The sequence below is a fragment of the Natator depressus genome, chromosome 19, assembly GCF_965152275.1.
Source record: "Natator depressus isolate rNatDep1 chromosome 19, rNatDep2.hap1, whole genome shotgun sequence".
Lineage (NCBI taxonomy): Eukaryota > Metazoa > Chordata > Testudines > Cheloniidae > Natator > Natator depressus.
Genome location: NC_134252.1, coordinates 1,459,020 through 1,483,471, shown reverse-complemented (window position 1 = coordinate 1,483,471; position 24,452 = coordinate 1,459,020). Strand labels below are relative to the sequence as shown.

General features: G+C 46.9%; 2 protein-coding genes across 3 annotated transcripts in view; one reads left to right on the top strand and one right to left on the bottom strand.

The window, feature by feature from the left end:
- Positions 1–24,452, top strand: part of CDCA8 (cell division cycle associated 8) — a 282,601-nt gene that overhangs the window by 88,636 nt on the left and 169,513 nt on the right. The window lies entirely within an intron of this gene.
- The window catches only part of RSPO1 (R-spondin 1), a 33,337-nt gene continuing 22,343 nt past the window's right edge, over positions 13,459–24,452 (bottom strand). Inside the window, exons 2-5 of one of the 2 annotated variants that reach the window (XM_074934201.1) lie at positions 20,787–20,978; positions 18,751–18,900; positions 16,500–16,688; positions 13,459–14,192 (exon numbers count right to left, since the gene is read on the bottom strand). In XM_074934201.1, the coding sequence (XP_074790302.1) occupies positions 14,044–14,192; positions 16,500–16,688; positions 18,751–18,900; positions 20,787–20,978 (680 nt within the window). In that variant the 3' untranslated portion in view covers positions 13,459–14,043. The remainder of the gene's footprint in view (positions 14,193–16,499; positions 16,689–18,750; positions 18,901–20,786; positions 20,979–24,452) is intronic. The other variant, XM_074934202.1, reaches the window with a different exon arrangement.

Here is a 24,452-nt window from a genome sequence, read left to right as displayed (position 1 = left end):
GAGACCCCCTGGCTGCCCCTGTGCCTAGCCAAACACTCCGGTTGCTTCCAGGCGCCACGCAGAGTCAGAGCAGGTAGGGAGCCTGCCTTAGCCCCACTGCACCCCTGACCGGACTTTTAGACGCCTATTCAGATCTCCCGGATTGGTGATTTCAGTAGCCACCAGGAGATTGATGCTGATTCTGGTAGACTACCGGCCAGTCCGGAAGGGTTAGCAACCATATCCCTCACAGAAAGTCATTCAGGGAGTGACCTCCCCACAGCAGGGCTGGAGGCAATACTTTACCTACTGGATAGGCTAAGCAGGGCCGTCCTTCCCTGGCCTAAAAAGGGGGTGTCACAGTCATGCAAGAGGAATGGAGAGCTGAATTTTCAAGGACACTGCCAATGGAATTTTCATTGTTTTTAAATTTTTGTTTTACCCACAGAAAAATAATAAGAATCCTTAATCTGAGCGTGAAATCTATTCACATCCTAAAATGTCTCCATGCAGACTGCATGCTGGTTTATTATGGTAGCATGGGGCACAGAGGCACCAGGTTGTTGTTGTAGGGATGCCCATGGATGCACTGGTTTGGTACTGTAGTGTTGGTCATGGTGGCACCACCTTGTTGTTATAGCAGTGATGCTCAGGGGTTCACTGGCTTGTTAGTGTGGGATTGTTGGCAATGATTTTTAGAAATAGAATTGATAAGATTGAAACATGTTTTAAGCAGTCATGTTAAGAATTGCATGGACATTGCAAACAAATGGAAGACAACAAGTTGGGGTGAATTGTATATCTAACATCCCTGTATATATATATATATATATATATTCATGTCACTGCCAGATTTTAATAGACATTGGACAAGATCCTCACCTACTGTAAATTGGCATAACCTCAGAGAAACTACCCTTTCCAGGATCAAGATCTAGCTGAGGTTCTAGCTCCTCATTTCCAAATACTTCTTGTTAGCACTGGAGTGGGAAGTATACTTTACTGGTTTTAGAATTCTTTTTATTTCTGCTAAGACACTCTAAAAATGAGACTGGTTTTTTTATGACTTGCAGCATTTTGCTTTTTGATATTGTATAGTCCCTGTGGTGTGAGGTACTTTTAATTTTTGAAGTGCTCCAGAATGATTTGTAAGATGATATTAATAGCCTCTAATTTTCAGTCTGTTTTGGATAAGCCTAGAATTTCTGGTTTTCTCTTAGCAGAATTATATGTGCCTTAAGCATTTACAAAACACACACTGATGTGGGAATTAAAAAAATTAATTCCAAATTGTAGATAATTATTTAAGCTATCAGACTTAAGGCTTATGCGGAAGAGTTTTGTCAAGACTGGTGTGTTTTCTATTAGAGTTGATATCAATCTGTCAAATGATCCTTTTGATTTTCAAACTCTTAGACTAAATAGTTGAGTAATACTTGCCTTCCTCCCCCACCCCACCCCTTTTCCCTCCCTTTTCCTTCGGAAAACACTCTTTTTATTGTTAACTAAAAATCTTGGGCTGCTTCCAGAAAATTAATGTTCCTTTCTTTGAAAGAACAGAAAAAGTTGGTTTCATAAATGTAGTGTATGTTAAGGAGAACTCCTGTTATAAATGCCTGCTGGATCCTGCGGGCATCTGGATTGGTTTGCTGGGGGAATTTCTGCCTTTCAGAGGAGTTGGCATACAGGCGACAATGCTGATCCCCCCAAGCTTGAGAATGGGAAATCCTGTCATTCAAATCCAGATGTACTGAGTGGGCTGCACACATTTATTCTTCCACTGGACAGCAAAGGGTGAAATACAGGGAGTTTATTGACATTAATGTGCGTTCCTCCTTTCATCTTCAAAGTGCAACATCTTTAAACATCTTTAGACATTTTTAAATTGGCAGGTCCAGATAACGTGCATCCAAGAATTTTAAAAATCTGGCTGAGGAGCGCATTGGACCATTAGTATTGATTTTCGATCAATCTTGGAGCATTGGGGAGGTTCCAGAATGTTGGAAGAAAGCTAATATTGTGCCAATTTTTAAAAAGGGTAAATGGGAGAGCTGATTAATTATAGACCTCTCAACTTGATATTGATCCCAGGCAACATAATGGAGCGGTTGATATGGGACTCAATTAATAAAGAATTAAAAGAGGTTAATGTCATTAATGCAAGTCAGCATGGGTTTTGGAAAATAGATCCTGTCGAGCCAATGTAATATTTTTTTTGATGAGATTACAAGTTTGGTTGATAAAGGCAAAATAGTTGATGTCATAAACTAAGACTTCTGTAAGGTGTTTGACTTGGTACCGCACAACATTTTGATTACACAATTAGATGTAAAATTAACATGGCATACATTAAATGGATTAAAAACTGGCTAACTGATAGGTCTCAAAATGTAACTATAAATGGAGAATTGTCATCAAGCTGGTCTATTTCCAGTGGGGTCTCCCGCAGGGATCGGTTCTTGGCCCTACACTATTTAATATTTTTATCAATGGTCTAGAAGAAATAGTAAAATAATCGCTAATAAAATTTGCAGATGACACAAAAATTAGGGGAGCGGTAAATAATGAAGAGGACAGGTCACTGATTCAGCGTGGTCTGGATTGCTTGGTAAACTGGGTGCGAGTGAACAGTATGCATTTTAATACAGCTAAATATAAATGCATACATTTAGGAACAAGAATGTCAGTGTGATGGGGCTCCTGCCCCACACTGGGTTCTAAGGGATTAATAGAGCCCTAGGTAGGCTGCATAGGAGGCAGCCAATCAGAGAAGGGCTGAAGGGAGGAGCTAATCAGGGTCAAGCATTCCCATATAAAAAGGGAGCTGCAGAGCAGAGAGGAGTTCTCTGCTGGGAGTCCAGGGAGGAAGATCTGTGTCTCTGGAAGGTTGAGAGAACTGCCAGCACGCTGGACAGAGCAGTGCTGCTAGCAGGGACCAGGGGAGTTAGAGACAGCTCCTGGCTCACTGCTGAGGTTTGCAGGCTGAGGCCCTGAGGCAAGGGCAAAGAGGATGCTGGGGCCACGAGGAAGTGGCCAGAAAATTTGCTGCAGTAGCCACTAAGGGAAGTGGCTGTGAACAGTGGACTGCTGGTCCCCCGGAAGGGGAGAGCACAGTGTGTGCCATGGCCGGAGGGCTGTGTCGCTGAAGAGGATGCCGCGGTCTTTGGAGAGACGCGGGTCCTAGATCAGGAGTGATAGCGGCGAGGCACCACCTGAAGATCTAATTCCCATGACAGCTGGCAGGAGGCGCAAGAGTGGTGAGTGAACCCCATTACAGTCAGCCATACTTACAAGATGGGGAACTCTGTCCTGGGAAGTAGTGATTGAAAAAGTTTTGGGGGTCTTGGTGGATAACCAGCTGAACATGAGCTCCCAATGTGATGCTGTGGCTAAAAGAGCGAGTGTGATCCTAGGATGCATAAACAAGGGAATCTTGGGTAGGAACAGAGAAGTTATTTTACCTCTGTATTTGGGACTGCAGGAATACTGTGTTTAATTCTGGTATTCATAATTCAAGAACATAAGAATGGCCATACTGGGTCAGATCAAAAGTCCATCTAGCCCAGTATCCTCTCTTCCAACAGTGGCCAATGCCAGGTGCCCCAGAGGGAATGAACAGAACAGGTAATCATCAAGTGATCCATCCTCTGTCACCCATTCCCAGCTTCTGGCCATTGATGGTTCTATCCTCCATGAATTTATTTAGTTCTTTTTTGAACCTTGTTATAGTCTTGGCCTTCCCAACATCCTCTGGCAAGGAGTTCCACAGGTTGACTGTGCGTTTTGTGAAAAAGAAGGATGTTGATAAATTGGAGGGGTTTCAGAGAAGAGCCATGAGAGTGATTAAAGGATAAGAAAACCTGCCTTACAGTGATAGACTCACGGAGCTCAATCTATTTATCTAAACAAATAGAAGGTTAAAGGGGTGACTGGATTACAGTCTGTAAGTATCTACAAGAGGAACAAATATTTAATAATGGGCACTTCAGTCTAGTAGAGAAAGGCATAACATGATCCAATGGCTGGAAGTTAAAGGTAGACCCATTCAGACTGGAAATTAGGTGTAAATTTTTGATGATCAGAGGAATTAAACATTGGAATAATTTACCAAGGATTGTGGTGGATTCTCCATCACTAATAATTTTTAGATTAAGATTGGATATTTTCCTATAAAATATGCTCTGGGAATTCTTTTGGGGGAGTTCTTTGGCCTGTGTTATGCAGGAGGCCAGACTGGATGATCATGATTGTCCCAGCTGGCCTTGGTATCATCTATCTAGTTTTCCATGCCATTAACTACTTTTCTGAAACTACCATTTTCTGTTCTTTCAAATAAAGCAATGTTAGTTATTTGTAAGGATTCCAGGATTTTTCAGAAGTCTTAGCAGAGTCAAGCTGAACTGACTATTTGGGCATTCCACCTAAGTTGACTAAATATCACATAGGCACTATTTGGCCTGCAGTATCTCTGCAGCTGTGGAAGGAATCATCCTCAAATTTGGTCTGGCAGGAAGAATTCCAGCATCTAAGGTTACTGGGCTGATGTATCTAATTATATATGATTCAGCCATTTCCACTTGTTGCCCTGCAGCCCACAAGTTTATTCATTTCAATACTGATACATACTGACTTTGTTTTTTTAACTCACTCTGTTGTTTCTCAAATAAGTAGAGTGGTGTGTTTCCCACCATAGCTCCCAGACCAGGAGGGGCAGGTCAGGGCATCATGCCAGGCTGTCATACCTGTCAAATGCCTTTAGTTTCATTGACAAGGCTGGTCTGACCTTTGTTGATGTTTAGTCATTTTGAATTTTGCTCAACACCTTCTGTTATGGTTTGATTGCTGTAAACACCCCCCAATGAATGTGGCCATGTGATGGCAGCAGAATGACTCATTGCCATAATTACATGTGTAAGGAGTATGGGGAATAAACAGGAAGAACTGGAAGTATTAGTACATAGCCTAAATTATGACTGAATTGGCATCACAGAGATGTGGTGGAATAAATCTTATGACTGGCATATTGGTATAGATGGGAATTGCTTGTTCAGGAAGGACAGGCAGGACAAAAAAGGAGGGGGTGTTGGCAGTATACATCAAGAATATATATACTTATTCTGAGGTCCAGAAGGAGGCCAGAGGCAGACCAGTTGAAAGTCTCTGGGTAAAGATAAAAGAGGTAAAAAATATGGGTGATGTCATGGTAGGAGGTCTACTATAGACCACCAAATTAGGAAGAGGAGGTGGATGAGGCATTTCTAGAACAAATAACAGAAATATCCAAAATGCAAGACTTGGTAGTAATGGGGGACTTTAACTACCCAGACATCTGTTGAAAAAGTAATACGGCAAATAGCAGAATTTCCAGTAAGTTATTGGAATGTGCTGGGGATAAGTTTTTGTTTCGGAAACCAAGAGAAAACCATTTTGGACTTAATTCTGATCACCAGGGAGAAACTGGTAGCAAAGCTGAGGGTGGAAGGCAATTTGGGTGAAAGTGATCATGAAATGATCAATTTTCATGATTCTAAGGATAGGAAGGAGTGAGAACAGCAGAATAAGGACAATGGACTTCAAAAGAGCAGACTTTACCAAACTCAGAGAACTGGTAAGTAAGGTCCCGTGGGAAGAAAATCTAAGGGGAAAAGCAGTTCAGGGGAGCTGGCAGTTTCTGAAGGAGACAATCCTAAAAGCAGAACTGTAAACTATCCAGATGTGAACGGAAGATAGGAAGAATAGTAAGAGGCCAATATAGCTCCATGAGGAGCTGTTTAATGACCTAAAAGTCAAAAAGGGGACACATGAGCGAATTGCTAAGGAGAAGTCCAACAGAATCGCACAAGCATGTAGAGATAAAAGCAGAGAGGCTGAGGCACAAAATGACATGCACCTAGCAAGGGACATATGAAACAGTAAGAAGAGGTTCTTTTACTACGTTAGGAGCAAGAGAAAGATGAAGGTGACTGTAGGTCCTGTACTTAGCGGGGAAGGAGAGCTAATAACTGATGACATCAAGAAGGCTGAAGGGTTTAATGCCAATTTTGCTTCGGCCTTCACAAAAAAGATTAGTGGTGACCAGATACTCAACACAATTAATATTAACAACATGGGGGAAGGAACATGTTAAAGAATATTTCGATAAGTTGGATTCAAGTTGGCAGGGCCTGATGAAATTCATCCTAGGGTACATAAGGAAGTAGCTGAAGCAATTTTGGAACCATTAGCAATGATCTTTGAGAACTCATGAAGGACAGATGAGGTTTCAGAAGGCTGGAGAAAGGCAAATATAGTACTTGTTTTTAAAAGGGGGAACAAAGAGGACCTGGGGAGTTTTAGACCAATCAGCCTAACTTTGATACCTGGAAAGATACTGGAACAAATTATTAAACCATCAGTTTGTAAGCACCTAATGGCCAATAGAACTGTAGGGAATAGCCTACATGGATATGCCAAGAACAAATCATGCCAAACCAACCTATTTTCCCTCTTTACTGGCCTAGTGGATGGAGAGAAGGAATAGACATGATTTATCTTGATTTTAGTAAGGCTTTTTGACACAGTCCCACATGCCGTTCAAACAAGAGAAATGTGGTCTAGACTAACTTACTATAAGGTGGGTGCACAACTGGTTGAAAGACCGTACTCAAAGAGTAGTTAAACTGGGTAGGCATAGCTAGTGGGGTTCCACAGTGGTCAGTTCTGGGTTTTGTACTATTCAATATTTTCATTAATGTCTTGGAAAATGGAATGGAGAGTAGGTTTATAAAATTTGCAGATGACACCAAGCCGGGAAGGATTGCAAACGCTTTGGAAGAAAAAGCTCTGGGTGTTATGGTGCATCGCAAATTGAATGAGAGTCAAAAATGTGACACAGTTGCAAAAAAGGCTAATATCATTCCAGGGTGTAATAACAGGAGTGTCGTATGTAAGACATAAGAGGTAATTGTTGTGCTTTACTCAGCACTGGTGAGGCCTGAGCTGCTGTACTGGTCCAGTTCTGGGGGCCACACTTGAGGAAACATGTAGACAAATTGGAGAGTGTCCAGAGGGAAACAACAAAAAAGATAAAAGATTTAAAAAAACTGACCTATGAGGAAAGGTTAAAAAATGGGCATGTTTATTCTTGAGAAAAGAAGACTGGTAACAGTCTTCAAATATGTTAGGGCTGTTATAAAGAGGACAGTGATCAATTTTTCTTCATGTCCACTGAAAGTAGGACAAGAAGGAATGGTTTAATCTGCTGCAAGGAGATTTTGGCTCGCTATTAGAAATAATTTTCTAACTGTCAGGGTAGTAATGCACTGGAATAAGCTTCCAAGGGAGATTGTGGAATCCTTATCATTGGTGCTTTTTAGGTACAGGTTGGACAGTTTATAAGGGATGGTCTTGGTTTACTTGGTCCTGCCTGAGCACAGGGGGCTGACTTGGTGACTTCTCTAGGTCCTTTCCAGCCCTACAGTTCTATGATTCTATGATGTTCTAAGGGAGTTGGTTAAGTTATTCTTACCATATTGTTAGGAACTGGAGTTGTCGTTCTTTTTGGCAAGCATCATCTGCAATAGATCACCTCCATCTTTCTTCAAGTTTTCAATGATCAAGGAGCAAATCAAGGAGAAAGTCTCTTTCTGAGACTTGACTCTATTCAGAGCACTTTTTCAGAGTGGTGTGGAGCTACTGTATTTGTTGTTAGTTTAATGCTGCTAGGATAAGGGCAACACCAGTCTAGAGACTCCATTCGCTGCACTGGTCCCCACAGAATACCAGGGCAGATTTATGTTTCAGTATTAGTCTTCAAGATCCTCCAAGGTGGCACAAGAGATCTTAAAAAGGAGAGGAGTACTTGGTGGCACCTTAGAGACTAACAAATTTATCTGAGCATAAGCTTTCGTGAGCTTTCTTTTTGCGGATACAGACTAACACGGCTGCTACTCTGAAACAAGAGATCTTAGATACTTCACCACAACCTCTCCTGATGACACTGTCCCTCAGGGACTATGAAGTTGTCATCCTCTAGGGTGAAGCTTGTGAAGGGAGACGGGGTGACAGGGCTTTCTTGGCACATGGCCCAGATTTGGTGACTCCTTAACAGAGGAATAAGACCCCAGAGCTCAATGCCTTTGATTTATCCTTCCCACAGCTGCAGTTCAAATCAGCAAAGAAAAGAGAGCAGGAGGAAGAGGAGGGGGGAAAAGGAGGTGATGATAAGAAAACAGGGAGAATGAAGAGCATGGGCAGTGATTGACTTTAATGGCACCTGTGGATGCTCAAGACCTTGCAGGATTGAGTCCTCTGAGAGCAGAGTGCTTGTCAGACTCAACCCCTTCAGTTCTCTTAGATGTATAGGGCCTGACTGAGCACTGCGTCGTTCCGTGGAAGGCCACGGAGTTATGGCAGCATTGGCGTAGCTGGGGGGAGGGGGAGCACAAATGGTGCCTTTTTTTGGATCGCTCCCCCTGTTCCCTCCACCTGGCTACGTGGCTGGAATCAGGCCAATGTTCTCTATCATATGTATAAAGTATTTATTAGGAATCTGGAATATAAAGCATTCACACATAAATATTCTCTCTGAAAATAAAGTAAGACAGGAAGATTTTGTGATCTGAATTTATTCGGCACAAAATGTGATTTATTCTCCAGAAAGCGGTGCATATCATGTGCTGCATTTTATCTTCCAGCAGCCCGCGTCCTGGGACTTTTGCATACAATTGGTTCATGTGCAAGATGGGTGGCACGCAAGAATCTAGCCAAGCTGCTTTGCACTGGTTGTAAATAATACTATATAATCTACCTACAACCCCCAGACTGCCGTTGTTCTCAGCAGGGCTCTGCTGCTCTTCAGATACCGGGGGGTGCTGGCAGGCTGCTCTGCCTGACCTGTAGTGGGGTATTCAGGTGGGTACACGATATTATCCTGTATATAAATACCATCAGAATGATTTATTTGGGATGACTGGTTGTATAAAGTTGGGATTTCTGTCATTTAAATGGAGATTTAAAAAAAAACAAAACGGTTCAGCGTTACCATCCCTTTCTGTGAGGTCCATTGATTTACTAAAATCTGTCAATAGGTGCTGAATCTCCTCTCAGCAATCCTTCAGCAATGTAACCCAGATAATGGCATCAAAGAGCACCGAGGCCACCATCCGAATATCCTTCCTTTAATCAAAGCCTGGACTTCTTCTGAGTGAAAAATCATTTCAATGTAAACATGAACTAAAACATGTATACATTCCCTCCACTTCTACCGCAGTAGAAGGCTAGTAAATTATTATTTGAGGATTCTGTATGTGCACATTTTAAACCTAACCATGGCAGGTGAAAATCTGGATTTATATTAAACATGGAGGGTGAAAGCATAATACTTACAACCAGTCTGTGTCTGGTGAGATGGGTCTGTCTCGGCGCCTAAATCTCAGCAAATGAGCTAGAAATTAAACAATTTCTAAACTGAGGGTTGTAGGGTGGTGATATTTTGTTCCTTCTCCTTTGCTCTAGTTCCATCAGAACTGGGAAAAATTACCCAAATGCTAAGCAAAATATCTGGAAGCTATGCAGGCAGATTTTGAAAAGAAATCTGCCATTGACTTGACACGTGAGTAAAAATGTTTTTGTGTCACTAATTTAAACAAAGACATCTCTGTCCAAAGGAGCTTCCAACAATGTCCATGATTCTATCTATCTATCCCCATCCACCCCCCCTATCTAATCTATCAGAATAGCACAGAACACTCCTCCAATTCCATTAAAGATTGGGTGGAGGTGTGGGACAGCTTTAGACGCCAGAGGTAATAGTGTTGCCTTACAGGTAGCCATACAGATACCTGAAGCATTAATCTGCCTGGAATTGTGGAGAATAAACTGCTTCATAAGAGATGTTTTGTCCTGTAAATATTTTTAAACCACTTGTTTGAGAGACACCCTGATTTTTGTGAACGATACATGAACAAAAATTATCAGCACCACACCTGCTAAGAAGCATGTTTTATGGTGATGCCATGAGGAGAACATCACAGCAGATTTTGTATTGTAAAGGGAAAGAAAGCACATAGGTGGTGGAACTAGGAGTGTTGGGGGGGGGGGCTGCAGCACCCTCTGGCTTGAAGTGGTTTCCATTATATCCAGGGTTTACAGTTTGGTTCAATGGCTCTCAGCACCCCCACTATACAAATGGTTCCAGCACCACTCAGAAAGCATTAACATGCAACTGAACTGAGATGAATGAAGCCCTCTTAAAAAATTCCAAAACTGGGAGCAGTCGCACCCCCAAGCATTCCCCAGGTGTTTGAACCCAGGCCCCTCTTCTTGAAAACATATTGGCTAAAGGGAAAATGCTTTTAAATCCCCAAACACAAACCAGCTATCTGGAGGTGTCAATGAACAAGCAAAACACACGGGGAAAAATCATGAACGTTTTCAAAAATTTTAGAAAAAAAAATTCCGTCAAAGTTTTCTAAAAGAATGGATTTAAAAAAAAAATCACAATTTTTACTGAAAAATTTCAAAACTAAATGTTTTTGTTTTGTGTTTTTCCATTTTGCTGCTGAAACAGGCAGAGAGGGGAAAAAACTAAAAAAAAAACCCTCAAATTTCACAAAATGAAATTCTTTTGCAAAATTTTCAGTTTAAAAAAAAAAGGCCATTGAAAAATTTCGACTAGCTCTACGTGGATCCAGACCAACCCCAGGTGGTGATGCTCCCTGGACACACCTGGCACTAATGGGTGAACCCTCCCTGCACTAACTGTGAAACAGAAAGATCCGAGTGACATTTGTGTAGAAAGTTCTGAGTGTCAGACACCTGTACTGAATGTATTGCTCTGACAGGAAAAGCAGCCATTCCAAAACAACCCAGCAGAGAGGATTGGAAACCTTTGCCAACAGCCCTTGCTAATGACTGGGGGCCCCACTGCAAGTTAACAAATTTGGAGTGAAAATCCCCCCTGGGACAGGGTTAACACAAGGGCTATACACCACTTAAGATGTCAAAATAGGGCTGGGGTGGAACTGAAGTGTTGCGTAGGCCTTGTTCTCCTCCTCTGAAATAACAAGTAACTGCCAAACCAACATAACAACAACAGCAAATCAAAGACCCTGCAGCACCACATGTGCCTGCTTGATTTATCTTGATGTGCAGTTTAGTTTTTAAATATGGAGGCTAATACTGGATATTCTGTACTGTAGGGAACCCTGAATGGTAGCAGTCAGGAATATAATTATCGTTAATTGTTAATGCCCTCGCTCTCTGCTCTTCAATCTTTGCTGAGGAGCGGGTTGGGGCCCTGGGGATGGTGCTGGAAATTAGTGAAGTGAGACTCCCAAAAGGGTTACCGGATATTGCTGCTGAACAGCTGGAGGGGAAAAGGTCCATGTTAGGTACAAAGCCACAGTACAAACAGACTACTCCTCTCACCGCTCGCTGACAACAGAAAATAAAGCAAGATCCAGCCTTTCAAGTGGGGAGGTCTCCGCCAGGATTCATCTAAACATGATCTATAAACAATCAAAAAGACGAGTTTTGAGAACCTCTCGCACTCTCTGCCTGGTATGCTGCTCATTTATCATTGTGCTGAAATGGAATCCCCTCTAAAAGATATAACGGCCGCTTGTTTACTTAAATACAGAGTGGATGATGGGCCCAAAGGCCTTGCTGTCAGCACGGCAGGCACGGAGAGCTTCGTGCAGCTCTGGAACTGGGACAACTATGCGGCTCCCACGTTCTGAACCCTGCCAAAACTGCACTAGGGCAGGTGGGCCAAAAAGAGAATTCCAGTAGCTTTTCCTAGAATTGCAGCTGCATGGACTTGTGTTTCCGAAATACAACGAGCACTCTTCCCAGCTAGCCGGCAGGAGGGGTGTGTGAGGTGATGCAGCCAGTCACATCAGGTGGCCATGTGTGACCTCGGAAGGTGTCAGCACATTACGTGTTGGGGGCAGCTCTCCCCCAGCGCATGTACTTCTGAGAAGCAGTGGTTGCTTTCGCACTCTGAGACAGCCAGGAAGCAGAGCAGGAACAAAAGAGGTGTAATAATAATGGTAAACCAAAACCTCCTGAGTGCTAGGGATCAGCTGGGGGGCAGGTCAGCTCACCCTGATCCCCCCTGGGGGCAGGACAGCTTGCCCCTGACACCCCCAGGAGGGTGGGCAGCTTGCCCAGGATACTGCCCTATGGGGCAGGGCAGCTCGCCTGGGCCCATCCCTCGGGAGCAGTGATTTCAGCTGGATCTTAAAGGGATGAAAAAGGGTCTGCAAATATCTACACCAAGGGATGCACACTTTGAAAGATAAGACCAGTGGGGCAAGTAGAATTCATTTCTTACCACTATGCTGCACCAGCTGGGGGGGGGTCACGTGGCCTCCCCACATGACCCCCTCACATGAACCCACCCCGCCCCCAGCCTGGGGCCCCACAGTCTCCCCTTCCGCTCCCCATGATCCATCCCACATTACCTGGGGGGAGCTCTGTCTCCTCCTGCTGCGCCAGAGACTTCTGAACTGCAGGCCTCTCTGGAACCACAGGGGCGAAAGGAGCAGAATATGGGGCAGCCCCACAACAGCAGCTCTTCCGGTGTGGCTCTACCGCCCCCAGCCCTGTCCTCCAGCGGGGCTGCCTACAGACCCCAGACAGGAGATGCTAGTCACAGCTGCGTGGAAGGGCTGTGGGGCCGCCGTTCTGCTCCTCCCGTGTCTTCCCAGTACGGTGGACCGGCTAGAAATAGCTCACTGGTACGGCCTACTGGCTATAAATAGCTCACTGGTACAGCGAACCAGCTATAAATAGCTCACTGGTATGGCGTACTGGACCGGACCTCCTCCTTGCACCACTGGATAAGTCTGAATACCATGCAGCCTCACTACAGTGCTTTGGGTAAAATCCACCCTGTGCACAGGGGCTGCACAAAGTGTGTGCGCACTGCTTCAGTCTCCTGGAAGCCCTGTGGCCACAGGCCTCGTGTTGCACAGTGGTGAATTTCACCCGGGAGATTAAATCTTTGCTGAGAAGTGGGGAGACCTAGAGAGTGCTGGTGCTAATTCTAAGCCAGTCCAACTGGCGACATGCCGATGAATGGTTTTCTAATGGATGTAAAGGTTCTGCACATTTTGCCCCCTGCAGAGACGGGACCGCACGGCTTTTCTCCATTAGGTTAGGGAGGGGTCTGCACAAAGGCATCAGCACCTTCCTCAGTCCAGCACAGAATCCTTTCAGCTGCGACTGTTGTCAGAATCGCAATATCAAACAGCCTGTGGTTTGCTGTAACCTCTAATTTTCTCAACTTGCTGCATGATGGGAAATTCCCGACAGGGCTTATTGAACACAGATGGGGATTGTGCAAGTGAATGACGACTGATTTGTGGCTAGGATGCAGCTGGCAACATTTTCTGAGATTTTCTTAAAGCTTTTATGAGTTTTCCTTCTGCAAGCAAGGCCCTCCCCCACGGCCACCAGCTTCTGCGGGGGCTGAGCCATGAACCATACGCTCAGAAATTTGGTTGTCATTTTGTTGGATTTTTTTTTAATTTGAAATAAATTTTTGAAGCCATTTCAGGGCAGACATCTCTGACCTCTTCTCACAAAGGTTTAACATATATTCTCTTACAGCTTAAAACACAAAATAAAGGAAGGGGGAATAGAAACAGGCCACTGCCTTTGCACGATTCCAGATCCTTTGATTTGGAATAGTAGCAAATCAGTTCTAGTCTCTGGCTGAAGCTGCGTTATGCTGGGGTTTACATGGCTGGCTTCTATTTGAGACATTTAATCAGGAATATTTGCATCACTGCCCTCTACTCTGGTTCACACTTTCTCCCCAGCTTCCCATTGTAAAGTCCTTGGCATTTAAGCTTCATCTCTTATATTTTCTTACTCCTCTTCTTAGAAGTTTGCTCTTTGCAGTCTATGTTGCGTATGTGTGTGGTCTCTGTCAGTCTTTGTGTGTGTGTGTAGTTTCTGTGTCTGTCTGTCTATCTTTCTGATTGTGTCTGTTGTGTAGCAGTGCTCTGGTTCAATAAAGCTTTCATATACATAGCAGCAATGAACTCTTGCCATCATGTGACTGTAAAGGGGCAGCTATTGAGCAGGGCTAGCTGGAGTCATGGGGACCACAGTCCCTCTCTGTTGGCCTTTCCTTTTCTTGGTGCCAGATTTAGCATCTTTGGTGTCTTTCCGGTTTCTGTTTCCATTCGTGTTATCTTGCTCTTCCTTTCTCTTCCTTTTTCCTGAAACCAAGCAAAGGAGCAAAAATGAGACTATCGAATGGAATGCTGGCTGATCACAGAGCTCAGCACTGCCACTGCCTCGTGACCAGCAGGCACGCTGGCCCAATGGCTAGTGAGTGCTGACATTGCCTCGTGACCAGCTTGCACGCTGCAGGCCTGTGTTTCTCCTGCTCTCTGAGGCGTTAGGGTGGTTGAAGTGCACGCCCATGAGCTCAGTATTATTTGTGTTCACAGAGCGGTGAGATGACTGAAATTCTAATTTGGTTTTGTAATTTTCCATCTCTGGCAGGGCATTCAGAACCGGCATTTGCTGAGGTTACAGGCCAGACTCCTTAGCATGATTGGAAAATTCACTTTGTGCATTTGAGAGCCACTAAACTCAACGCCTGCCTTTTCCCTCTGCTCCTTATTGTCTTCTGCCTGCAGGGTTAGGAACTATCCAGAACGGCAGATGAAGTGAGCTGTAGCTCACGAAAGCTCATGCTCAAATAAATTGGTTAGTCTCTAAGGTGCCACAAGTACTCCTTTTCTTTATCCAGAACGGGGCTCCCCAGAGCAGCCAGCACAACTGCAGTCCTAATGCAATCCGGAGGGGAATGAACAAGCCACCAGCCTCCATGAGCTCACAAGTCCAGTGACTGTGAGGAACAGCAAAGAAAACACAACATTCTGCAAAGGGGGCTAGAGAGGAACCATCCATCACATTGACAGGTTTCAGAGGAGCAACCGTGTTAGTCTGTATTCGCAAAAAGAAAAGGAGGACTTGTGACACCTTAGAGACTAACCAATTTATTTGAGCATAAGCTTTCGTGAGCTACAGCTCACTTCATTGGATGCATACTGTGGAAAATACAGTGAGGAGATTTATATACACACAGAACATGAAAAAATGGGTGTTTATCATGCACACTGTAAGGGGAGTAGAGACTGGGAGTGGTTGAGTCATTACACAAAGTAAAACTATTTCCCCTTGTTTATTCCCCCCCGCCCCCCACTGTTCCTCAGACGTTCTTGTTAACTGCTAGAAATGGCCCACCTTGATTATCACTACAAAGGGTCTTCTCCCCTCCCCCCACTCTCCTGCTGGTAATAGCTCATCTTAAGTGATCCATCTCCTTACAGTGTGCGTGATAAACACCCATTTTTTCATGTTGTGTGTGTATATAAATCTCCTCACTGTATTTTCCACTGAATACATGGGATGAAGTGAGCTGTAGCTCACAAAAGCTTATGCTCAAATAAATTGGTTAGTCTCTAAGGTGCCACAAGTCCTCCTTTTCATCCATCCATCACATTGTAAGTGGACCAACCATCTACCAACCATCACATTGTAAGTGGACTATGAGCTCCAGCCCTTGGTGTGTTCTCTGTCTCCAGTGAAGAAGCTAATGGAATAAGAATGCCAACATACAGCAGACACGGCAAGCTGTGTCCAGGGACAATTTTTTAAGCTTAATCCTATTAGAAACTAACCGCTCAGTGGCTCATTCTGTTTTTACAGCCAGGGGTTCTTTCTAGTTGTCATGTTGCACACCGGCCCTGAAAGGCTTTTGGCAGGGCTGCGTTCCTATGAAAGGCAAACTGGACACACACTGTAAAGAGCAAGGCAAGATGCTCAGTGCCTCATGACATTGCATGAAACACATCACAGCTGCTCACATCCGTCAGTTCGGGCTGTGGCAAGGAGGATCACGCAGCACAGACGTGCCTGTCCTGTGGAGGTGCAGCACAAAGCAGGGCCTATTTGGGGGCTGTAAGGCCCAGCAGGTCTCAACCCTGGACCTACAGAGCTGCCAGGCAGCGGGGCATCTCCAGGCTGCCAGCCAGTCTGCGCTCCACTGCCCATGATCCGCTGAGAACACAGATCGGGGAAGTCCCTCCTCAAGGGGTCTGATATGGGGCAGCCTGGTGGTTCCCGATTGGCTCCCCGCCCTATATAAACCAAGGAGCATTCCAGGAAGTCCAGGCAGCAGCATGGATCTCAGGTAGCTGCCGGGACCATTCCTGCTCCTGGCTCCTGAGTGCCTGGCCTTGCCCTCAGCTTGGTTTGGACTTCGCCTTCCGCCTCGGCACCTGAAACTGGATTCTGACCTTCGGTATCAACCCCAGCCTGGAACCTGATTACGAACGCAGTCTACGACTTCCAGCCCCAGGTTCCCCCTGCTCTGACCCTGGGTCTCGACTGCCCTTGCCAGGTTCCTGACCAGGCCTTGTTTGTTACATCCTGCAGAGAAACTACATGTTAATGACAAGCAAACAGAATGTGTCCCCAAAGGGAGAGGGTGAAATGCCCTGCCATCAGCTCACCTTCAGGGCACTGGTTCTTCTGCACTGTGCATTTCCGGAGCTCCGTGGTGGCAGGACACACAGACACATCTCCAGAGGGAGCCTGCAGAACCTTCCGCGATCGCTCTTCGTTGCCTTTCTTGAAGCCACACAGCTTCCTTTTCTTGGCGCACGGGCCCCAAGGGCCCCACTCGCTCAGTTCACATTGTGCTGCCAGACAGCAAGAGAGTCAGGAGAAAACTACTTTTCCCAGTGCCCCCAACACGTCCCCGGAGCCCTTTCCCTCCCCAGTGCCACCGGCTGCCTGCTCCTCCCAGACAGATCTCTGTCTCCCCCAGAGCTGCCTCTGGTGAGGTGCAATACTCCCACGCACCCCAGCCCAGCCAGAGCTCTAAGGTGGAGCCGCCGGCATTATTCAGAGACTTAAACAATGCGGAAAAATCTACTGTGATGGGAATTTTCTGGGCCTGTTGCGAGACACTTGGAGTCCAAACGCCAGTTCCGGGCTGCACCACACAGGGCTGTGGTGATCAAGGCAGGGACCACATAACAAGTCAGTGTGCCTGAGGAGAAGGCTCTGACTGCACCTGGCCTCAGCCAGAAGGTTCAGTGCATCTCTCCCGAGGGGACCGTTCCCCCTGGCCCGTTCTCTGCTCCACCTGCAGAGCAGGGTCCTGGAGGCCCAGCAGGGGAATGGGAAGCCTCACTTCGAACATGCCTGGACCCTCAGAGCGCATCACATCTGCCTCTCCTAGAACAAGTCACCACGGTCCCTTCCTGCTTTTTCTACTCGCTCTTGTCTCCTAGCCTCACGTGGCCTTTCCCTTTTGGCAACCCCAGACGTGGGTCACTGCAGACCTCACCCACATGAAGCTGGGTGCCAACAACGAGCATGTCTGCATTTTTTGATGTCTGCCTAACCCAAATAACCCCATGGCCGTGGCCTGCATTCTGCCACACCTCGCACACCTCCCGAATGTCCCTCGTTTTGAGGGACCCCAACCCGCTTAGCCCCCAAATTCCCCGCATTCCACACAAACACGGTGCTCCCTCATTTTCACTGCCAAAAATTGTTTACTTTAGAAACAAAGACGGGCGAGACCGAGGAGCCATTCGCACGAGGAGGGGAGCCTGCCACAGTTTAAGTTTCCTGCATGGTTAATTTTTGTGTGTGCTCATATGGGGTCTTTGTCACCCACTGCACCCCACATCTGGGCCTTTAGCAGGTCAGAGGTGTGCTCCCCCCACCCCTCCCTGAGGCTATTATATCCTTGAGTCCGTCATTTAGATCGTGAGTCTCAGCAACAGGTGTTTTCGGAGAAGTAACAAACAAACAATGAATCGGGGCAGTGTGCTGTAGTATGCCAGAAGGTTTTACACTCCTCCAGAGGGTTGAGTATCTGGCTGTACTATCACTCATTAGAATGCTGCTGCAGCTAGCCTTGTCCCTTGCAGGGTTTATTGACATCTTCCAAACCACAGCTATGCTTTAAGGCAACCGGCACAGAAAACCGATCACGCATTTTGCAACTAAATATTAAATTGGCAAGGGCGGAGAGTTTCCTGCAGAGTTAAGCCCCTGACTGTTTGTTGTTTTTTGCAGATGCAAATATGCCACCAGTGAAGAACAAATGAAGCGGCAGATTCTGGTTTGCCTGGCTTTGCACAGCACAGCTGGGATGCAGGGAGGGGGGTTCAGGTGCATGTCTTACAGGGAAAATCTGTCTCCAGGCAGGAAAGATCACATATACACTCTGTTTCCTGGGAGGAAAGACTATAGCTCCCCCAGTTTTACTAGGATGTTCTCATTGTTGAAAAGCTTTCTTTTCCCTATGTCAGCTGGAATTTCTTGTCTGTTGCCGAACCCTTCAGGTACCTCCAGGTCATCTAGCCCAGTGTTTCTCAAGCTATCTGATGCGGGGGAGCGGCAATTTTTTTTCCCAATGTGCACGCGGACCGGCAGCAGGTGGCTCGTGGACCGGCACCGGTCTGCGGACCACCACTTTGAGTAGCACTGCTCTAGAATGCACCTGCTGAGCTGTTAATTGTTCCATTCCCATACTTGCTGGGCTGCCCACTCTGGCACCCCAGCAGGTCACTGCTGTTCATGGGACGTCACTGAAATGCAGCAGGGTGACGGAGGAGCAGCAGGGAAAGCGGGCAAGGATTAATACGCTATTGCATACAGACAGGCAGCACAAATCTGAGCCTTCAGAATGCTACAGGACCCGGCAGAAAAATCAATCGCTCTAACAGCTTTAATGCCACTTACCAGGACTGCTGCACTCCATGGTGCCATTGGCAGCAGAGTAGCCGTCTGGGCAGGTGGAATAACATCTCCCTTTGTGCAAGTACAAACCTTCCTTACATTTGGTGCAAAAGTTTCGGCTGAAACAGGCCTCACAGTTCTCAATTTTGCATTCTGGGGAGGAAAAAGGAAAAAAAAACCAGCCACATAGTTTGAATTCTACCCCCAGGGCCAAAATCAGCAGATCCATAGATATGATCGAAAAGCAACTCCCGGCAGGCTTCTGTGGCCTTTAGGTACAGAAAGTGGAAAGTGCATATTGCAGTCAAGTTGCACTTCAAGGTGGAGACTGGGCACCATCTGCTGGAGAGGGGAAAGGAAGAGTGGAGCTATGCAAAGGGGAGGACTAGATACCCCACTAGAGAGCCCTCCTGGCCCATGGAATCTGCAAACAGCCAGTGTATGTCTCTGAGCACTCTGCCAGGCCTGGTGGTGCTACCAAGAAGGAAACTGGTTTCCTTCTGCCATTGCCCCTTGCAAGATAGAGCCACTCTGCTGAAGTTATCACATCAGCAGCAGCCTATGCTGGGTTATATCTTGGCAATATGATTGCAAGAGGGTTGGGCTCCTGTTTAGTTTGACAGACAATCAGCCAAAATGGAAGAAGACAAGGAGCTGACTCCATTTTCAGTCACTCCTTACCCTGCTCTAGTGTGGCTACAGAAGCTGACTGTGGTGCCAGGTTCTATGAAGCTGCTAATGAAATGACCCCAGGATTGTTCATAGGTCCAACTCACTCACTGGTGTTTCAGTTGGCCCAGCCCCTTGCAATGGAAGACAGACAGACCCAGGCCAAAGACCCAATTCATTACGGATGGGCAGACAAAGGAAGAGGTAGCGTCTGTGGCACTGGTTCCCCAGATACCGCACAAGATCCTGGAAGTAAGAGCATGCCCACCTCAAGAGGTCAGCTATGACACCAATGTGTTAGCATCACTTCGACCCGGTGGGTAAGCCAGACAATTCACACAACAAAATAAGAAATGCCCAAATTAGAGACTGTGTCTCTAAGTCTTTCTGTTTGACAGTTCACTGCTTCAGCCCTTTCCCCCTCCCCCCCCGCCCCCGCCCCATGCCCACTTTGTAAAGACCCATGATAGCAACCTGACCCTGGCTGATGGGCCCGTGAGGACATTTTGTCTGTCACTGGCAGAAGCTCTCCGTGATTTAAGCATAACGTTTAACATACGTTGGGCCAGACGTTTAGTTGGTGTAACTGGGGGTAGCTCCATTGACTTGAGCAGAGTTGCACCAATTTACACTCTCTTGCAGTAGTTCCAAGCCACATTTCTGCACTTCCCACCTAATTTCTGCAATTTCCTGTTCCTAACAAGAATGACTGCAGTCAGCTCCTAGCTTAGATCCCGGGGGACCCTGACCAAAGACACAGTAGCCAAAACGCAAGTCAAAAGCTGAGAGAAGGGGCTGATGTCCAAACTAACGGATGCCGGACAGGCTTTTCAGGCCATCATTACGTGAGTGTCCATTGATGTATCTCTCTCTGTAGGGCAATCTGTGCGTGCTCTTTCCCACCTTAGAGAAACTCACTGCGCTACTTCTACTGACCCTGGCTTGGTAGGAGCTATTAGGTGGCACTGGGAAAGCTTAAGGCACCTCGGCTCATACTGTTGCTTCTTAATCTGTTTCAAATAAACCCCTATGGGACATTGCATTCATGGGTGGAAACGCAGCCACCTCTGCAGGGGAGAGAACTGCATTCCCATCTCAGGTGCAAAACGGGATAAATCTCTCTTCTGCTCTCATGCCGCATTCAGGGCTGCAAGCAGCAAATCGCAAAGGGATCCCTTTCTATGGATATTCTCTGGGCAAGTCACTTTCCCGCTCTGGGCCTGTTCCCCCATCCATATAATGGGGATATTACCCCTGATCCACATCCTGGGGGCAGGCAAGGGTTGACTCACTGCAAGCCCTGGATGTGAGGACCTGTAAGTGCAGAGCATGGTTTTGTATCTCTCTCTCTCCCAGGCCCTGGCACGTACTGATGCATTTGTTCATGTCTGGATTGCGAACGCCGAAGTACCCCAGCGGACAGGATGGCAGGCAGATCCCGATCTGTCGGATGTCGTTCCTCTCCAGCAGTATGAAGAGTTTGGGGGAACATTTCAGGCACCCGTTGAACTCAGAGCACAGGTCACAGCCTTTCGCACAGCCCTGGCTCACCTCGGTACTGACTGAAAAGGCAAGAGAGATACCCGCAGGTTAACAAACACATTGCAGAGCAGCAAGATTGTCCAGGGAACTGGCTGTAACAACAGCAGCTTGCTACACGGCCCACTCTCGCGCTGGCTTCCATCTGCTATTCAGGTTTATAAAACGTGTTCCTGTGGTTAGTGGACTCAGCCCTTGTGGCCAAGTGTCTGCAAAGACACAACCTACCCCTCACCCCCAACCCAATCTGGGCCCTTTGGCGGTCTCAGCAAAGAGTCCCCAGGCTGGATCGGCAAGAAGACTGAGCCCTCCTCCAGGCCAGCACTCCTCTTTCCAGTTGGCAAGGGGTAGCACATGTAGGAAACTGCCCCTTCTAAAGACAAGTAGAGGATGCTGCCTTTCAGGGCAGACCAGCTGGCGTGGAATTCCTGCAGAGTGGGTCTGGCCCAGGGATCGATAATTAAAGTGTCAAAATAGCCGACAAGCCTTTTGGAATTCTTTGCAAGAAAAATTATCAGGCATCAGAATGGACGAAATGGCTCAGGCCTGAGATAAGCTGGTCACTCAAACCCTGACCTCCCAGCCCCCATTTCCAAGTCCCCCTTTGTCTCTGTCTCCTATTTCCCCCTCACTTCAACCTTTTCTTTGCAGGACAGCAGGCCAGATGTGGCTCCAGAATGAAAATTTCAGACAGGAGTGTTCCCGAGCTCCAGCTTTAGATCTGCCCAGGCTCTGTGGTGAAACACATGGCAGAGTTACTAGGTGTGACATCGCAGTATGGATGGCGCCTTGGCCGCACCAACATGTGGACAATAGGGGAAATGTAGAAGAATTATGATTAAATGACGGGAGAGGAGGATGTTCCATTGGGTGTCAACAGGTACAAATCTGTCCAACATGGGAGTTGTCAGAAAGAAGAGATTACAGGAAAACCCTTCGCTATGCGTGTTCCTGAGCTAACCCAATCTGTCTTCTGTTTGGTGAAACCCGCTTCATATCAGCCTGTCAAACCCCAACCTTTCACCACCCCAAGCCAACCTTCAGCAGAGCTGTGCCTCCCTGGCCAAATGCAACCTCATACCAGTGAGAATGTAACCTGAAAAGTGCAAGCCCATCATTAATTTGGTCAGGATTCAATGCTAAACTTCCAATGGATAACAGAAGATGAGACACTCTGGGAGCCAAGAGAAGCCCCCTGAGATGAGGGAATTAGGCAGAGTCCTATTGTCCCATCTAACCTGATGTTCCTTCTAAGCAGACGTTACTGTTGCTAAGTCAGGGATGGGGTGGAGAGGATGGAGTGTGAGCACTGACACATGCCCGGAGATATAATGGTTTAGGTACATGCCTCTGGAGAACCCAGATTCAAATCCCAGCAGGAGATAAACTGGGTCCATCTCTCCGCAATGTTCATGTGTCTTTAGGACAAAACTACTGGCTAATTTGGCCGTTTCTGCTGAAGAGGAAAACCAGGACTCGGCATAGCAAGAGCTGCTGCCGGTGGAGGAGCAGAGCTGGGGAGGAGAGGGGAAATGCAGAGCATGCTGCATCTCAGGGTGGAGGTACATCAGCAGAGCTGGACAGGGAATGCTTGGACAGGGCCTGCCTTGACTCTCCTCCCTGTAGCAGCTTCTCACTTGAAATTCGCCCCAAAAGCTCCCATTTTAACCGGGATTGACTCTGCCCAGGTTTTGTGCTGGAACATTCTCAGAGTCACAAGACATCCTTCTTGCCAGAAACGTGACCCAGCTCAAGCTGACTCCAGAAGAACATTTGAAATCTCCAGTTCCAAAAGCCCCCATGAAGAGAGCTGAGTGTTTCTTGTCAGCAAGCATCCCTGTGTCTTTGGGCCTAATAGCTCACAAATCATCTCATGGGAGATGGCACGAATGATCCTGCAGCTTCGAGATGGTTTATTGCTATGTGAAATGCTCCCTAGCGCTGGCTCTTAGGTAAGAATGGACCCTTTATTGGCCAATCAGCAGCATCATAGAAAAAAAATCCCTCTCTCAGGAGACCTGTCATTAATATTTGATGCAATGAGTGAGCTCATGCTCCAGCTTAAACGCTGCCCAGAGAAAATGAGTCAAACCCAGATAAATAATTGATTGCTCCTGTGGCCATTACAAGCGCTGTTGTCCTTTCTGGCCAAGACACATCTGTTCCTGAGGGCCCTTCCAAGCCTGGCCTGCATCTTCCTCAGTGGGACACAAGCATCTGTCAACTCAGCAAGATTTAGCAAGCTCCTTGAGCTAATGCGGCCCGGCATTCTCGGGATCCCGGCTTCCCTGGTCAGCATTGGCCTTCATATGTGCTACTGTGAGAAAAACATATTTGGCCGTGAGAAGGTAACGTTTGCAAAACTCCTCTGTGTCCAACTTGCAGCACAAGGGAAAGAGACTTCAAGGATTCCCTGTTCTTGCCCATTATTCCTCTCGCACCCTTCCAACCCAGGAGGGCTGCATGCACAGCTCACGCCAGAGCCTATCCCATGATGCTCCAGGACCGGCACCCAGACAGCACGTTACTGAGTGCTCGATAAATACCCGGATTAGATATTCAGAGAGACGGGCTCTCTCCTTCCCTGCCCCCTTCCCCCGGGCTGAGCAGGCTAGAAGAGATGACCAAGGAGCAAGTGATTTGAACTTGCAGCCCGGCATTGCACAGCCACTATTCTCAGCCTCGTTTCAGATGCAACTGCAGCAATATCTGGGACGAGTGCGATTGCTTAATACCCAGAAGAGATGGAGTCTCGCACTCTGTCTTGGTCCATACGGATGCATCGGTGGATGGAATCACGCACCCAAATCTACTTGGGTGGGGAGGGAGTGGGGCTGTTGCACACCTGGTCTGGTTGCTCTGAGCATGGAGATAAATATCATGAAAACAACAGCAGCAATTTGGGCCAGCGTCCAAACCCTGTAATAAACCCCGAATAACCCCCCCCCCCCGACTCCCTCACCAAAGCGCTTCCATCAGCCCCACCCAGCGACTCCATCTCCCACTCAGAAATAACACCTGGCCTGGCTTTGGCTACCACTCCTAGAGCATCTGCAGGGGAACGCATCTCTGCAGGTCCCCGGCCACGCTCCTGAAGTGGGCTGGGAGCATGTGCCTGCAGTAGGCCAAAGTGGGGAGGGTCACATGCCTGCCTTGGCTTATTGCCTGGCTCCTGGAGCAACTCACTCAGCCCAGACTCACACGCCCTCATCTGCCTACAGCCATATACTTTACGGGGAGGTAGCCAGCTCAGCCGAGGAGCATCCTCCCTCATGAGCAGGGTCCTGCCCCAGATAAGCTGGGCTCACATGTCTGCAGACTCCAAAAGGGGAAACCATCCGAATACCTCTCCACACTGCTTGGAGCTGATTCAGGTCTCAAACTTCCTCTATAGGTCAGTTACATCAGGCAACAGGGAGCTTTTAGTACCCCCTAAACTGAGACCAGTTCTGAGGCCCTAATCTCAGGCCAAGAAAAATGTCCACTTTCATGTTTGA